The sequence below is a fragment of the Numenius arquata genome, chromosome 6 (genome assembly GCF_964106895.1).
Source record: "Numenius arquata chromosome 6, bNumArq3.hap1.1, whole genome shotgun sequence".
NCBI lineage: Eukaryota > Metazoa > Chordata > Aves > Charadriiformes > Scolopacidae > Numenius > Numenius arquata.
The window spans coordinates 43,227,664-43,245,015 of NC_133581.1; the positions used below are offsets into that span (position 1 = coordinate 43,227,664).

A 17,352-nucleotide genomic window follows, 5' to 3' on the forward strand; every position below is an offset into this window, starting at 1 on the left:
AAAGAAGTAAGGTTTGGTTTGACATCATAAATGACAAAAGCACTGGCAAAAGTCATTGTAAACCAATTTGTAAAGATAATTTGTCATTTTTTCTTGCCAAAATGAAAATCCTCAGAGTGACATTTTGCACTAAGCCAAACATGTCATTTGACTGTAAATGAAACCTATTATTTTCAGGTTGGGTTCCCTGGGCTGACGAGGTAGGCGGTCGATTAAAAAGAAGCTATGTTTCAAAACAAAGGCATTTTGTAAAATATTAACATGAAATGTTTCAACTTACCCAAGTATTTTCACTGGTTTATTTTAACCACAGATTATGACATCTGGTTGATAGATTTTTTTCACTGAATAGACTCTTTGTTCAAAATTTTCCCTGTTTTCATTAGGAAACAAAACTTTTTAATAAAAAAAAGTGTATTTTCAGTTTGACTTGCTCCTGGAATGCATAAATTGTTGTGGATTTGTAATTTTTACAGCTCACCCTCAACACTTTCAACAGTTCAGAAAGGACACTTTCTGTAGAAGAAAAAATGAAGAAAGTTTAGAAATGCAAACCCACAACAAATTTTATTGGTGGTTTTGTGCTAGATTCCATGGAGGGTCTGTTCAGATTGTTTTAAGATGGTCTTAGTTGATGCAGACTACTAAATCACACCTGCATATCTGCACAGTTTGACAGGCAGAATTAAACAAATAAGCATTTTTGTTGATGAGATATGTCCTAAACTGTTTAAACAAATTGCATTGAGTAAAACAACAACGTTTTCATTGTCTAGTGGAAGTAAAATATTTTCATTTCAAGCACTTTTTCTTTTTAATTTCAGAAAGGAAGTTTAATATGAGAAGTAATTCAACTTCTCAAAAAAATCCCAGGGTGCTATATTTTGAAAGCTTCAAAATAAAACGTTGACTTTTTATATACTGTCTCAACACAAAACAATCCAAACTGACATAAATTCACAGAAAATTTTGATGTGCCCAAATTATACCTTTCGCTGGAAAAAAATTCTTACATGAAAAATCTTAGGCCATTTCCTCCCAAGTTGCTCTGTCCCATCTACGTGTGATTCATTCACAGCCCAAGACAGCCCAGGAGGTGGACACCATTCACAGGGCTGGCTGTGTCCACACTCTTGTCCCTATTACATTTCCAACCTCTTTGGCTGCTCTTCAGGACACTTGCAAAATAGAGTTGACCCAGGGATCCAATGCCAGCTTCCAGTCATGTCTCAGGTTTTCTTCATTTTCCAGGGTTGGATGCACCTTGTGTTCCACAAAGAAGAACTGTAGGGAGCAGAAGTTTACACCCCCTTCTTATGGCCTGTAGGTGTGGTGGCTGGATTGTATAACTGTAGTACTGTGGTGGTAAAAAATTGTTCTCCTATATGTCATACATTATAATAAGTTAGGCTTAAAATAAGACTATTTTTAAAATCTAACAAGGATTTTAGGTAAAGAGTGTTCTACAGACAACCTTAATTTGGGGAACAAATGTGAAAACTTCCCAGGCAATGCCTTTGCCTATAGAGGCCAATTCTTGGGAATGGAAAAAAACCCAACGAAACACTAAGCCCCCTGGAGTAGTTTCTTTCTGTAGGGCAGAACGGCCAGTGTTCAAAAAGCTATGCCCCTTCAGTGTCCTAGAGCATGAAAAACTCTTCTGAGAAGATAGGGGCAGTTGGATGGGTGATTAGCAGTACATGTTTTGCCTTCTCCTTTGCATCGCTGTCTGCAAGGCCTGCATAATCGTCTGTGAGTTGTTCAGGATGTTGTATTCACTGAGGTTCAGCAGCCGGCGGTAATTCTCATCGGTATACCTGACCGAGAACATGCAGTAGGGGGAAAAGCGACTGGTCAAATCAAGTTGTCCTCCCTCCATCTCTGAGCAACAGCGCTTGACACCTGAAGAGAAAGAGAAGTTGCTGATGGGACATGGTGTTTATCTCAGTCAGTGACAAGCTGTCCACAGCAGCCCAAAGAGGGGGACTTTTCTCTGGAAGAAAATTCATAGGGTTTAAATGCACAAATAATGCAGATCATGTAGCCCTACTCCTAGTCAAGAGAATGTCATGTGCCCCAAGTGATGAGGGCAGAAGGGCAAAGTGAGGGACGGCATTGTAATGGTCATCTACAGCTTAGTCATAAACATCTGTATCATTAAAGCCATGGATCAGTCAAGGATATCAGCCCGAAAGGGCACTCCAATAGCCACTGATGGAGCACTGCAGGTCTTATCCTGAGCAGCTGGGACCTCTACAAACCCTTGCTGAGGGAGGGGAGTTGCTAGTAACAGAATAGAATTTAAGCGAGAAAGGAGCAATAGAGAAACATGAATACTTGAAGTTCCTGCAACCAGGAATACAGTCTCATGGCGCCTGTCACCAGGATCCAGTTCTGCCTTTCCATTTCTTGTGTCTCCCAAATTCCACAAAAGCAGAATTTTAGACTTTACCTCCCTGCTACCAAGGAGCAAAGCAAACGCATCCTAGTAACTGGTAGTAAAGGAGAGGGAACCAAAGCAGATGGCCTGGCAAAAAAGGAATGACAAGGCCCCAAGCACAGCACAATGAGTGAAATGACCCCTGGGCTGTTGCTATACCAAAAGGAGACATACTGGTCTTTATATTGCAGGAGTCCAGCCTGAAAACCAGGTTTTTGCTCCCCCATCATTCATGCATGACGTTATGCCTCCTCAAGTGTAGAATGAAATCCCTGGACAACAGACAATATAGGTAGGGAAAAATAATCTGCGTAAGCAATACTTTCCCCAGAAAAAAAAACCAAAAACTTTTACAGTCAGCTAGCAACACTTTATGTTACAAATGGGAGAGAGATGAAAGTAAACACCATCCAGAAGACAAAGGCTGTGTTTGTCGTCTTAGAGCCACAAAATGGCATGAATGAACACACTAGCTTTGGCACAGATGGGAAAACAGATTTAATTAGCTGAAGTGCTCCCCCATGAACCTGGCTAGCAAAGACAGCCAGCAGCAGAGAAAAAGACTCCATCTGAGTCAGGGAAGCAGGCTGTGATGTCTTTTGATTAATGCTTTGCCGCTGCTTGTAACTTACCAGGTGCTTTGTATTCTCGGAAGGTGTCATTCACAAGGGGAAGAAAAATCACAATCGGACATCCTGGCAAATCGGAATCTTGGAAGATGTAGCACTCTTTCAGATTTTTCTTATCTTCATCAGTCAAAGAGATTTTGGGGAATGGGATTTTCTGCTCTGAGTAGTATTTGCACATCTTATCTAGATTCTGGAGTACCACAGAAAAGGTCAGCATTGGAATTCAACTTGGTTCTCTTAAAGCCCCCAAATTGTTATCTAGTATTAAGGTTTAGAGACTCAGATGCACTACTCTACACATAATTACCATACATGGTAACCAGAATACTAATCACAAGCTGTAAACATAATTTCAGAGATAGAGAATACATGGAGGACACTGCTTTTTAAAAAATTGAATCAATCTGCAGTTTAGGGTAAAGCATATAGTTTTAGTAGATGAAAGAGCCTGTCTTTAATATTTTATATAGAATTAATTAGAAGTGAAAAACACAGCATGAAAATGTTTAAGGTATCTTATTATGTGCTTAGAAGCCAGCAGATAAGAAAGTTAGGTTTGAATGGGCAATCATGTCTCTGCCTGTGTAAACATTATGGCACAGTGTTAATTGAGATTGATATTTTACTGAGAAAGCCTGAAGTGCTAAGTTATAGTACCTTTTCCCTGAAATGTGTAATACAATATCATTTCCAACTATGTACTGTGTTATTTGCTCTGCACTATCTAATGGTGGACACTATCAAATAGGAAATAGTTTATACTGAAGTGTTTAAAACTGCAGCAGCCTTTCTTCATAAAATTAATCTAGACAATGTATAAGGCTGAAATTAAACTTCATTACATGTATGTTTTATGCGTCATATGGCTGATTAACCATAGCACAGGTGTTCTCATTCACAAAATATAATTCCACTTAAGCAGGCCAACATGATTATTAGCGAGTTTCTAACAAACCTCAGCCTCTGAGATATAAAGACTCAAACTTCTTTTCTGCATGGCCTCCTAGACAGCTAGTTAACTTTATCCCTATGAAACTAGAGTTTCTGCAGGAAGATGCTTGTCATTGAATTTTCCTAGTAGCACCTCATTTGTCAGCCCAGAAATGATCTGCCCATGACTATCCACTTAACTCCTTTTATATTCTGACTTAAGTCAGGAGAAATCTCTTCCTCCTCTTTATGCATATTCCTGTGCAGGGACTGGAAACCCGCTTGATTCAGCATAGAGCAGAAGAGGCTCTTCCCATAGTTCTGGAAGAGACAATGCTAATGTCCTCTTGAATAATACAACATTTTCATAAACCAGCAAGAGATTCCAGGAGTGGCAGGAAGAAAAAGGAACAATATTAATCATTACAGTGAAAAACGTAAGGGAATGCAATACTTAAAAACTGAACAGCTGAAATAACTAGCAGTTCTAGATGCCACAGGCTAGATATTTATAAGCAAAAGGAGAGACAATACACAGTAACAAGATCCTCCTCACCGACGTATGTGATCCAGTAGTATAACTTAAAAATATGATGACATCCACTTCCCTCTGTGGCCTTAAAAGTGGTGCACTGCTGGTATTGATGAAAAATCCAGCATCTATCATGCCCAGTTGATCGGGATTTTGCATCAGCTGGTTGGGACGTGAATCTAACACAGTGTCTGAAAGGAAAATATTTCTTGGAATAAGAAATGATCTGTAGGTATTTTAACTGGAAAAATAAATGCAAGGCGGAAATGACCATCCCAGAGGCCTGGTTTAATTAATTGCCACACTACTGGATTGTCAAATAGGTGTGGGAGGGACTTCAAAATGCCACCTAAGTTCCTGTTCTGAAAAATCTTCTATGTTGAGATTCCAAGCAATCTATTCCAGGAACTTGTAATGCTCATTAGTGCCAGTAAGCTATTTCTAATACTTAACCTAAATGTCGCTTGCTTCATTTCAATCATTGTTTAATCTTTTATCCATCATTGATTCGGAGAGTGAAATATTCCCATCCCTTTTTACATTTGGATTTATGCCACCCCTCAGTCCAGTCTTCTTTAGACTACAAAGCCCCATTCCTTTCCAGCTTTCCCTTGTAGGTTATATTTTATGGGATATCCCAGTTGCACCTGAAGTTAGGTGCACAGTCCTGCCAAATTCAGCTTTCTCTCATGTTCATCCTGCTCTTTACTACTTTAAATTCTGAGCTGGATGACAGGGATGGGAAGCAGAATGAACCCCCCATAATCGAAGGGGAAATGGTTAGTGACCTGCTTCACCACTTAGATGCACACAAGTCTGTGGGGCTGGATGGGATCCACCCAAGGATAATGAGGGAGCAAGCCACTTTCTGTCATTTATCAGCAGTCTTAGCTAATCGGGGAGGTCCAAGTTAGCCCTGACCTGGAAGATAGCAAATGTGATGCCCATCTCCAAGAAGGGCTGGAAGGAGGATCCAGAGAACCACATGCCTGTCAGTGTGACCTTGGTGCTGGGAAAGGTTATGGAGCAGATCATCTTGAGTGCCATCACACAGCACATACAGGGCAACCAGACGATCAGGCCCAGTTTGCATGGGTTTATGAAAGGCAGGTCCTGCTTGACTAACTTGATCTCCTTCTATGGCAAGGTGACCCGCTTAGTGGATGAGGGAAAGGCTGTGGATGTTGTCTACCTAGTCTTTAGTAAAGCCTTTGATGCTGTTTCCCACAGCATTCTCCCGGAGAAACTGGCTGCTCGTGGCTTGGATTGGATGGGCGTATGCTTTACAGGTTAAAAAATTGGCTGGATGGCCAGGCACAAAATGTTGTGATGAATGGAGTTAAATTCAGTTGGTGGCCAGTCACAAGTGGTGTTCCCCAGGGCTCAGTATTAGGGCTTGTTCTGTTTAATATCTTTATTAACGACCTGGACAAGTGCACCCTCAGTAAGTTTGCAGACACCACCAAATTGGGCAGGAGTGTTGATCTGCTTGAGGGAAGAAAGGCTCTACAGAGGGATCTTGACAGACTGGATCAATGGGCTGAGGTCAATGGTATGAGGTTCAACAAGGCCAAGTCCCAGATCCTGCACCTGGGTCACAACACCACCACGCAGTGCTACAGGCTTGGGGAAGAGTGGCTGGAGAGCTGCCTGGTGGAAAAGGACCTGGGGGTGTTGGTCGATGGCCGGCTGAATATGAGCCAGCAGTGTGCCCAGGTGGCCAAGAAAGCCAACAGCATCCTGGCCTGTATCAAAAATAGTGTGGCCACAAGAACTAGGGCAGTGATCGTCCCCCTGTACTTGGCACTGGTGAGGCCACACCTCGAGTTCTGTTTTGGGCCCCTCACTACAAGAAAGACACTGAGGTGCTGGAGCACGTCCAGAGAATGGCAACAAAGCTGGTGAGGGGTTCAGGGCACACATAAGGAGAGACTGAGGGAACTGGGATTGTTTAGCCTGGAGAAAAGGAGGCTGAGGGGAGACCTTATTGCTCTCTACAACTATCTGAAAGGTGGTTGTAGCGAGGTGGTGGTTGGTCTCTTTCCCAAGTAACAGGTGATAGGACAAGAGGAAATGGCTTCAAGTTGCTCCAGGGGAGGTTTAGATTGGATATTAGGAAAAATTTTCTTCACTGAAAGGGTTATTAAGCATTGGAACAGGCTGTCCAGGGAAGTGGTTGAGTCACCGTCCCTGGAGGTGTTTAAAAGACATGTAGATGTAGTGCTGAGGGACACGGTTTAGTAGTAATTTGACAGTGCTAGGTTAATTGTTGGACTTGATGATCCTAAAGGTCTCTTCCAACCATAACCATTCTATGATTCTAAGTTCAGTTCTGTCAGCTGCAAGCCTACCCTATTGGTCTAGACAACAGAGATTGCAGTGAAAGCACATAAACACATGCTTATATTCAAAACCAGGATTAAGTACCTGGCAACACTGAGGTTTTAGTCTCTTCTCTCTGTTCAGAAGAGAAATGTTCTTTCAGGAGGTTTTTTTTTCCCCTGCGAAGCCTGGCAAGGTTCTTTCCTAAATTCCCCACCGCAAAACCACCTGAAAATGATGTCTGTTAAATATTAGTTCCCATTACCTTTCCATCGACAGAAGTGCTCGTTCTCCAGGTAGTTGTTGTGCAGCTGGTAGCCCTTCAGGAAATTGTGGTGCTGGGCAACAGAGAAGCGGTCAGTCAATGCTCCCCGAAGGGCACTGGACAGGGGTCCAGGAGGAGTGTACATGCGAGTCCTCAGCTCATGGGGTCTAGTAGGCAATACTGGGTCTTCATCTAGAGGAGGTGAGAAAAACCGGTGAATTGTTTATTAATTGATGTTCATTTCTGGTTGTCCCAGTGTGTAGGAGATCTCAGGGGTTGTTCTGGAATGATTCACTAAACACATGGAAACTATTCTGAAGGAGAGGAATGACTGCTGGACAAAGCTCTGTTGATGGTCTTAAGCTTTGTCCTGAAGACAATTCAGCAAAAGCAGACTTTAGTCCAGGAAGAGGGAGACCTTAAGGGAACTAAATCATTCAGAGAATGTCCCATTAGAAAGTTACATATCCTCACAGGATGGTATTATGGAACAGAGTCAAGCATGGAGAAAAAGGGGCTGAAGCACATGCTCCTGCTCAGTCAGATGGCCAGCAACAGGGCACCATAGGGTCTATTGCAACAGTGACAGCTTCTGTCTGATAATCACCGATGGCTACATGAGCATATGCTTAATCAATAGAATCTGAGCATCCCAGGAAAACCTGGGGCATACATTCATATTTAGAAACTACAGGTGGTTTTCAGGGTGACTACATGGCAGCACACGTGGGTGAAAAGTGGAAACAGTACAAGGTGTGGTTTCTTGAAATCACAACCTGCTTTGCCGTACCAAGTGGCTGACAGTGCAGCAGGAGAGACTTGGTGGTTTCCATGATTGCACAGATGTATTTCTTTATTTTCGGGATGTCTGTAATTATAGTTACTACCATATTAAATGATTTAGCAATAAAACCACAGTTTCTGTATTGCTTCAGAAAATACCCTCAGGGCCTCATTTATCTTTGTGCCAAGATGAATCCACTGCAGTAATTACCATACCAAGTAATAAAATAAAACCCCAGGAAATATTGATTAGCCAATTGACATTCAGGTTTATTCTCTGCACAGACAGTAAAAACAGCTTTACTCTGTGCCACTGGTTCTTGGTTCCATATGGCTGAGTAAGAATGGGCAATGCCAAAACAGTTCCTGAGAAATATGTGACGCCTCTAAATCTTCTCCTTAAGGAAGAAGCCTTTTATTCAGTAAGGTTTTAGTAAGTCTAGTAATTATAGCAGCATTTTCCTGATTGCCCTTTTCCTTTTAGTCTTTATGATGGGAGGGCAAGTTGCTATCTTTTAGGAGGACCCTATGATGCTGGCTTCAACATAGTTGACAGGGTGACACCAAAAGGCATCTAGAAGACTAAGTGACCATAAATGAAAGGCTTAGTAATTTCTCACCAACTTCTTCTATTCTGTCTTGTGTCCATCTCTTCCAGAAGTCCTCTGAACTGTGGGACAGTCCCCATATTTGTAACAGGTTCACAGAAAATATACTGCTCCACATACCTGTAAAGGGAAATAGTGAACACAAGGATACATTCTAACAAGAAACTGGCCTTTTCCTTCTATTTTCACCTTCTGGATCAATTTTTAAATGGGCTTAATTCAAATATTTCTAAACTTTTGGGCTGCTAAATTCCTTTTAACTTTCTGTGGCATTGGTTCAGGTCATGCAGCTGTCACTTCTGTGCCTAACCTACCACATCGCTTTGCCACACGGTAAAGAGAGAGAAGAATGGAGGAGAAGTGAAGGAGAAAAACAACTTGCTTGAGAAGCTAAATGAGAGCTCAGACAATCCAGACATCACAAAAACTTCCTTTCCACCCCCACCTTCCTTACTCCAGCTTTTCTTTTTCTGCACATGCTCTGATCAGCTCTCATGCACCCTGAATTTTTTCACAGCGGGATGAACTGGCTCTTCGGACATTTGGTTTGTAAGAGATCTCACACTGCAGTATGAGAAGGCTCGCAGATGCAGTGGGCTCCTGCTCCGCTGTGCACTCTGTTCTCCATTCAGGATTGCCCCTCTCTGCCCCTCCTCAGGGGCACTGGTGGCTTTGTTGACAAAATGCAATGCCACCATTTCACCTGGGGTTGTAAACTTAAATATGTGTTGTAATTAGTCTATCGCAATTGAACTTCTTAACTTCCAGTGGGGAACAGAAACTAGTACACAAGACACAGTATGTACAAAGCTAATTTCCCAGTAGCGGACCAGGTAAAAAGGGCCAGCCCAAGAGGTAGGTTTTAAAAGATATTCCTTGGGATAACAGACTATTTAATATTACAACACGTTTACTGAAACCAAGGAGCTTCTAAGCAGCGTGAGTGTAAGTAGAGATGACTGAAACTGAACTTGCACTGCTCTGTGTTCACCTGCCAGTGATTCTGACTGCTTGGTAAAGTATTAAACTCATCAGTACCAGCCAGGAACTGACCAGAGAGATTCGGAGACCCTTCACTTCTGGTCTCATTTTTCATCCTGGGCAGCCTGCATCTTTAGTAGACGGGATTCTCTATGTGGGGTTGAAGTTAAACCTCACAGTGGAAACACAGCTGCAGGTTTCCTCCTGTCCCAAAAGTTTCATAAGTTGGAGTGCACTCAGAGAGGGATCAGAAGAATAACCAAAGAAGTGAGAACTATTTCTTACAATGAATGAATTAAGTAGGTTCATCTATCCCATCTATAAGACATAATGTTTAAAAGTTTGTGCATATCAATACAGTGACAAGAAGCAGAAAAAAAGATGTGGGATTTTTTACTGCATTCTTTTGGACAAACTACCACACCCCTCCATTTCCTGGCAGGTAATATCAAAGGAGCGTTCAGTATGTTAGATCAGAAATATCCACCCCCTGGTTACCAGCGTTGCACCCCTCCGAACTGCCTCCGTGCCAGGACAACAAAATACATCACCTTGAAGGTAGCAGATCCGGGATTCGGGGAGCTTTTTTAGCAAGCGTCCCATGAAGAACTCGCTTCCAAAATGCTCTGTGCGAACGAACGCGCCGTACTTCAGCAGTCCCACCTCGTAGGGGGTGAACTCCACCCACTCTGCAATACAGCCACAAGGGGACACTTAGAGGGCTCCCAGGCTTCCAGTTGGGTGTGGAGATGGGGGTGGTGAGGGCATAAACCAGCCTGACCTCTGTTTGCTATGCTGCCTTTGCAAAGCCTTGGTTGTAAATAACTGCCTGTGGGGCCAGGCACCGAGCAATGGCACTGTGGCAATGGGGAGGTGGCCCACAGTGGTGCTGCCAGTGGCACAAGGTGCACTCGGGGAGCATGGCAAGGCTCTGGCTCTTATGCACCCCATGTGCACACACCAGCCCAGGGTTCTCCAGCATGCATGAGGTTTCGCTCTGCCCTTTTGTCCTGGTTTGAGGTAAAACAGAACCAATTTTCTGTTTTGTAATTTTACTTTTTAGCTGGGCCTCTTCTAACTAACTAAATTCTGAAATTAACAGCATATTGTTCAGAAACTGTTCACTCTCACAGTGATAAGACCCGATTATACCAGGGAATGGTATGCAGAGAGGCCCTTGGTTACACTTACTGCTATAACAACCAAGGTCAGATAACTTGGTTATTTGTCCCATTGGAGGGCTGGAACAGAAAAGCATAGATGGTTCACACCTGCAGGGAGGAGTGGACAGGACAGGTGACCCAAAACTGACCAACAGGGTATTCCATCCCATCTGCATCAAGCTCAGTATAAAGGCTGAGGGATCAAAGGGTCAACTCTTTTTCTTCAATGGCCGACATCCAAGGAGGACCGTGTCTGGTCGTCTGCCTTTGATCCCAATCTGAGCATTCCTGACTCCAGATCTGGAATCCAGCTCCTGTCCGTCACCAAGTGCAGTCTGGGACTTTTCTCTGTGCCTGCTGTGACGTGATCATCATCCTGGGAGCTTGATATGGTTTTGTATATACTGTATACTTCCTCCCCCCTCCCTTTTTTTTTTTTAATTTTCCTATTATTATTTATTATTTCATTATTTATTAATATTTTCATTAAAGTAGTTAATTTTTTTCTAAACTCATAAATCTCTTCATCTCTTCCTCTCCTCTCTTTTTTTTAGAGGGGGGAGGGAGGGGCCATCTGTCATTCTGATTGGTCAATCCGGCCAAAACCACAACACCTTGCACACGCCACATCTAGATAGATAACACTTCCGCTGTTATCAGTAGAGTTAACATCCCAAAACAGGTACTTAGCTCTTGAGAAATTAGTTTTTTGTAAGAGGCCAACTATACTCTTTATGTGTGGTACTAAGGAAGACAGAACTAGCTCTTGACTTTCTCAGGTGTCCTCTCCAAGTGAAGTGCAGGTGTCTGATATAACTGCAGCATGAGCAAAGACTGGAACAGAAAGGTTCATGGACCATAATTTCCTTTTTGTTCAGAAGTGGTACATTTTTTCACCTCAGCCATAAAAATTATATCTGAATTTCTTCTCCACCCCTTCTCCTCCTCCAGCTGCTTCTTCTCATGGAAAAACATAACCGAAACAATGAGCAAAGCAAAAGATTCAGTTGGGTGTATGCTGGATGCTTTCCCAAACTTTACAATAACTATGTGGTCTTTCTTCATATTGAAACTATAACTGGCATAGACAAAAAGCAGTATTTAATTCTTGGACAATTCCAATACTTGTTATTCTAGGTGGATCAGATAATATTTCAAAAATGGCCTTTCTGGCAGGATTTTGACTGTGTATGTCTAGACAGTGAAATGTTGATCTCAAAAATCCCTTGCATTAAAATTATAAGGCATGGAGGTGACGGTTATTTCTCCAAAAAGCAAGTAACACACCAGGACTGTTTTCTCCCAAGTGCTACCAAGCAGAGAAGAGTGAATTACAGGAATTCAGTTTTAGCCCCACAGGATCAGAAACTTCATCCTTACCTTTGAAATCATTGGTGCTGTAGTTGTCCCGGACACAGACCGACACATAGATGGGCAGTGGGTTCTGGCCGTCACACAGTGCTTCTTGCTGATCCGAAAGTTTGTGGGAGTCTTTCTGGTTTTGCAGAAAAACAGTTATGTGAGAAGAAATGGAAATGACGCATGGTAAATTCGATGGCCCCGGCGCTGGAGGACCTGGGTGGCTCTGCCCCCAGCATGCAGGACATGCTGTGGCAGCTCCATTGCACAGAGCACTGCAAGCCACCCACCTGCCAGTGGCAGAGCAGTCTCCCAGGTTCCGGCATGACTTTGAGCACAGGTTCACAAAAGATGAGAAGACAGAAAACTACTTCTGCATAGATGCCTGTATGTACTAGAAATTACCATCCTAGCAAGTAGGAGAAGGGTCAAGCTGCTCTTTAGGATGAGGAGCGTAGCGAGCAGTCCTTGCTCTCCTGGGGCTGAAGGAAGCCCCTGAGCATGTTGTGTAGAGTTTCCTTTCTAAGTACACAACAGCTATCGCAGCCCAGCCTTGCAAGGGGACTGGAATTTGGCAGCAAACTATTTGTATCCCATGCAGCTTCTTTTCTGGAAAAGCATATTCTCATTGAAGAAGTTTGTAAAAACAAAATCTTGTGCATGAACTGCTGACAAATTTAAGAGCAGCTAGTTCTGGCAGATTAGGGAGAGGTTAGCAGTTATACAGCAAGAGTCAGCACTGCTCGAAGGAAAAGATGTTTGGCTAGATTGTGAGGGGGACCTAATCTAGCTGAGGTTAAAAGAGAGGCAGCTATTCATCTTATACCTTTGTTTAATATTTAGTATTCCTCTCTGTATGTATTTATGTATGTATACAAAAATAAATAAATAAACACAAATGAATGGCTGAATGACTGCAGCATTTCTGCCCCCACTGGAGCACACTTCTGTTTAATCCTCAACCACTTCTCCCTTCTCGCTTCCCAAGTGCCAAAGCACACATCTTTGAACTGTGGTCCTGCTGCAGAGGAGAAGGAGTGGACTGCTGTACTGTAGGGGTAGAAACAACTTTAAATAATAGAAAAGCAAATTTGTTGTTGCTTGTAAAAATTAAAATCACTTAAACCAGCTCAGCAGTCCTTCTCAAGTAAAATATGCATTTGCCTCCAGTGTACCCACAGATCAAGTTACCTGCCAGTGGATGCAAATCAAGTACACTAGCTGTTTCACGCTTGCTTCGGATAGTTTTCACACTGTTGATATTACTCTGCTTTGCATCTTGAACTCTTTTTGCAAGCATAACCTGCATCTTAGGCAGACTGCCTGAGATTGCCTCCACTTCTATTTAAATAGCAGCCAGAGTTCAAATGGCTGCATCCACAACCTAATTTATTAATATATAGGATGCCTTTCTCCCTAGGCAGACTATTAAAGGAAATTTAAAAATGTGAGAGTTTGTTGACATGACAACTCCACTCTGTTTTCAGGTATGTTCACCAAAATGATGGGCTAGTTTCCTCTCCATTCACTAAGAGAAAAATACATGGTTCTCTAAGAAATGGAATATACATCATACCCCATCATTTAGTAAGTACTCAATCATGAGCCCCCAAAGATCTATAAATGATGTCCTGTATCCCTCTTCTTTCCGCTGACAAAGCTGCTTATTGTAGTACTTCATTCGGTCCATAGAAAAACAGCCCATCTTGCATTTGGTTGCTTGTTTCTGGGCTTCACCAATATGTGAGTCTAGGTCCTTCTGCGACCAGTAGGCATCTCTGTATAAATTGGCCATGGTCCTGGAGAAAGACAAATCAGACAGCAAAAGTCAAAAGGAGCAAAAAAAGACTTGAAATTTTGTGCCTTTAGGGACAGACGTTTACATTTAGGTATTCACTTATGTTCATACATACTCTGGTTTCTCTGCTCCATCTAGCAGAATTAACGCTCTACAGTTTCTGTGACTGTTTTTATTACAGATGGCCCTGAAGGATAGACTTTTTTTTATGTTCTTGACTTTTTTTTTTTTTAAACTGGCAGCAACTTAAGGGATAAAATTGCCAGGTGTAAACATAGGTACATTTCTGAAGCACAAATTAGGCAGAAAATTATAATAAATTTTCTTTGCTTGTTTTCTAGAACCATAAATCAGTTCACATCAACTGCTCTCTCTTGGCTTTGTATCACTTAGTGTTAATCTTATGGTATCACTATGCTTTATTTTAATGCCATCCTCTACTTTACCAGACTTCCCCATGTGGGACCATCACATATTGGGCAGTTGTAGGTCCCGTGAGCAGGGAATAACGTTTCCTGGGGGAACTCAGTCCTTTTACCAAACTGACAGGTTGCAGGGGTAAGTGTGCACGGTCCTGCAGTTTTCTCTGCCTGACCAGTTAGAAAGCAGAGGCAGTCTCAGAGGTTACTGGGAACAACAGCAACTGGAACATCAGTGGAGAGAGGAAGACGTGTGATGCTATGGTCAGTCTTACATCCAAAGTAATTACTTTTAAACCATTTTGGCAAGTGTAGTTCTTATATACATATTTAAATGCTGCTAATGTGGAGTTGAGAAGCGCAGTAGAGAATTGCTAATAAAAAATTGGTGTATCAGGTCAAGCTAATATTTAATGGCCTGTTACTGAGAAGCAGCTTGTATCTGTGATGTTTGGAGAAAATCTCCTGATCTTGTCTGCTTTCAGAAGCTCCTCTCCGCAGGAGCATCACCCTCAAAAGGCCTGGTCAAGCCTCCTGCACGAGCTGGCTTACCATGTGGTGCCGGACAACCCGCTGATGTATGTTACACAGTCCAGGAGATTTAATTTCTTGAGTGCCATGAGGCTGCCATATAGTCCTGTCATTGACTTCAGTCCTCCACCTGTTGTGATGATAGCCACCACAGGGACCTGTTGGGCAGAGGAGGATGGCACGTTCACACCGACAGCATTCAACATGGCATCCTGGACTGCAACAGGATCTGGCCACTACACCCATCCCAGGTCCTGATCTTAGAGCCCGGGGCCCATTTTAGAAGGAAAGGGCTCCAAAACCAAGCAATGACCACTACTGCTGCTTCCCTTTGGATAAACACAGGTTCAGAGATTAACCCAAGCCTGTGTTCTTGCCCATCTCTGGGGCAAATAGGGGCACAAATGAAGAAGAAGAAATCCTTCTGTGGAGGCAACATTGTATTTTCTCTACATTTCCCACTCCTTTGCCACTTTTTTCTTATTTCACACATCTACTACTACCACTGTATGAAAAACCACCTGCCAACCTCATGAGGAAATAAATTCAGTTCACAGCTAGTGTTGTTAAGGTACCCGCATCAATGCTGTTATTCTTCAGTATCATGAAGTTACTTTAAAATAAATTATATTTATTTGAAGGAATTTCAAGATTGCAAGAAAGAGAAGATATTATAAGAAGCACTCAGAGATGTTTATCCTAAACTTTCACGAAATGATGAAATTTGAACAAGGGAAGAAATCTTTGCTGTGTAATGTGTGTAATATGCACACAACATTTCTGAACCACGCCAGTTACAGCACAGGATGGCAGGAATGAACACACCTCAAATCTGACAAATTCCAAATTGACAGTCATGAAGGATGCAATTACTGCAACTAGTGTTTCTTGCAATAAGAAACCTTGGCAGCACAAGCAAATGTACTTAAGACGCATGGACAAGCTGGTACCTGCACAACACATACATGTGGCCCATTTTGCTGACCACTCATCTTGAAGAGTACACGAAGGCACTAGAAATTCAAGACCTATTCCCCCCAACACACACATACTTCACAATCCTGCAGATCCTGTTGTAGGTGAAAAACATTTTTCAGGGCACTTGCTACGTATCTCTTTCTTTTCCCCAGGAAAGTCATTTCCTCTGAACATAAGTCAAACCCAAAGCGCATGTCCAGGTCTTGGTGGCACGAACAATGACTAAGATAAAAACAGGCACATATTTTACGTATTAACACACCCATATCAATCTTAGGACTTCAATCAAAGTTAATCTACAGAACCCATCCCTTCAAACAGGGTGATGCAATGTGACAGGAGAAAGAGAGAATACTCTATCTTTAAAAGTAAGAAAACTTATTTAAATTAGGAAGCTTAACCAGTGACATTATACCCAGTTATTACTAACTGCAGAAGAAACAATGTATAGTATTTACAAATTAACAAAATATTTAAATGAATATTCTAAAATTAAAAGAATTACAAGTATAGAAAATCTGTTCACATAGTCAAAATTGAGTGTATTGATTCCTATTTCATGGAATATTTTCTTGTTCTAAATCTAAACTAAACCCCAATTTTCAAATGTTGGCATTTCCAACATGAAGGGAAATTCTTGTTTTGAGCAACTCAAGTGGGAACGCATCCCCCTCTAGCGGTGAGCATGGCTGGGGAGGAAACCCATCCACCTGCCTGCCAGGCACAGCTGGCCGTGTAACCCTGCTCACTGGAGGGATGACCTCGGTGACATCCAGCCCCTGGATGGATGGAGGTGGGTCACTGAGTTTAGCGGGGCAGGATTTCACGTCTGCTGCTCCGATCTGTCTGCTCTTGCACAAACTGTCTCACAGGTCAACGCTGGCAGTTGAATTTCACATCAACTTTGACTCAAAAATTGTAGAGCATAACATTCCTCAGAGGAGGGTTTCATTTGAATCAAGTTTGAAATTTAATAAGTCATTCCTTAAAACTTCATGGTTGCAGCTTATGCTCCTGGGCATTTGTGCTCTTCAGCTCACTGACCTCCCTCCTGTCTCTTCCTGCCTTCTGCCTATAAGACATCAATGGGCAAGAGATCCGGTGTGGTGTCCTCAGGCCAGAGCTACTGGTGGACTCCCTGGCTGGCCAGCTAGCGCTGGCCAGGCATTGTAAAATGGAAAGATTTTGTTTTTTCTTTCAGTGACAGAACGTCTCTCTTCTACTGAGTCCATAATTTCAATGAAATTAATAATGAAATTTATTTATGAGATTTCTCTACCAGAAGATTTGGATAAAATCAGCCAAATTATTACAATTGTATTAGTAAATGAAGACATGCAAGGAGGTTAGGTGGAGCTGCAAATGCCAGTTTCCATTGTAAATCAGGATATAAACAAACTGCTTTTAAAGTTCTCTGAATGTAAAATAAATAAACCGGAAGCATTTTTCCTGTTCTGGAATAACACTGGTTTTCCTGTTGTCATTGATCACTTGCCTTTCTGAAATTAATAATAGAAAATTATGTTTGAATTCAAAATTAAGTTATTTTTCCTTTTTATTTCCTAGTCAGGCACACATACACAAAAAAAAAGATTACTTTGCCCAGTTCTGTGT

The 17,352-nt window shown here is 42.2% G+C and overlaps 1 protein-coding gene across 1 annotated transcript in view; it reads right to left on the reverse strand.

The window, feature by feature from the left end:
* Positions 1 to 1,690: 1,690 nt before the first annotated feature.
* LOC141465229 (cytosolic phospholipase A2 epsilon-like) overlaps positions 1,691 to 17,352 on the reverse strand; it is a 36,903-nt gene continuing 21,241 nt past the window's right edge. The window contains exons 12-21 of the mRNA XM_074148522.1: positions 15,813 to 15,960; positions 14,782 to 14,918; positions 13,589 to 13,811; positions 12,034 to 12,148; positions 10,042 to 10,179; positions 8,522 to 8,629; positions 7,119 to 7,310; positions 4,556 to 4,722; positions 3,073 to 3,259; positions 1,691 to 1,902 (exon numbers count right to left, since the gene is read on the reverse strand). Of these exons, the coding sequence (XP_074004623.1) occupies positions 1,691 to 1,902; positions 3,073 to 3,259; positions 4,556 to 4,722; positions 7,119 to 7,310; positions 8,522 to 8,629; positions 10,042 to 10,179; positions 12,034 to 12,148; positions 13,589 to 13,811; positions 14,782 to 14,918; positions 15,813 to 15,960 (1,627 nt within the window). The remainder of the gene's footprint in view (positions 1,903 to 3,072; positions 3,260 to 4,555; positions 4,723 to 7,118; positions 7,311 to 8,521; positions 8,630 to 10,041; positions 10,180 to 12,033; positions 12,149 to 13,588; positions 13,812 to 14,781; positions 14,919 to 15,812; positions 15,961 to 17,352) is intronic.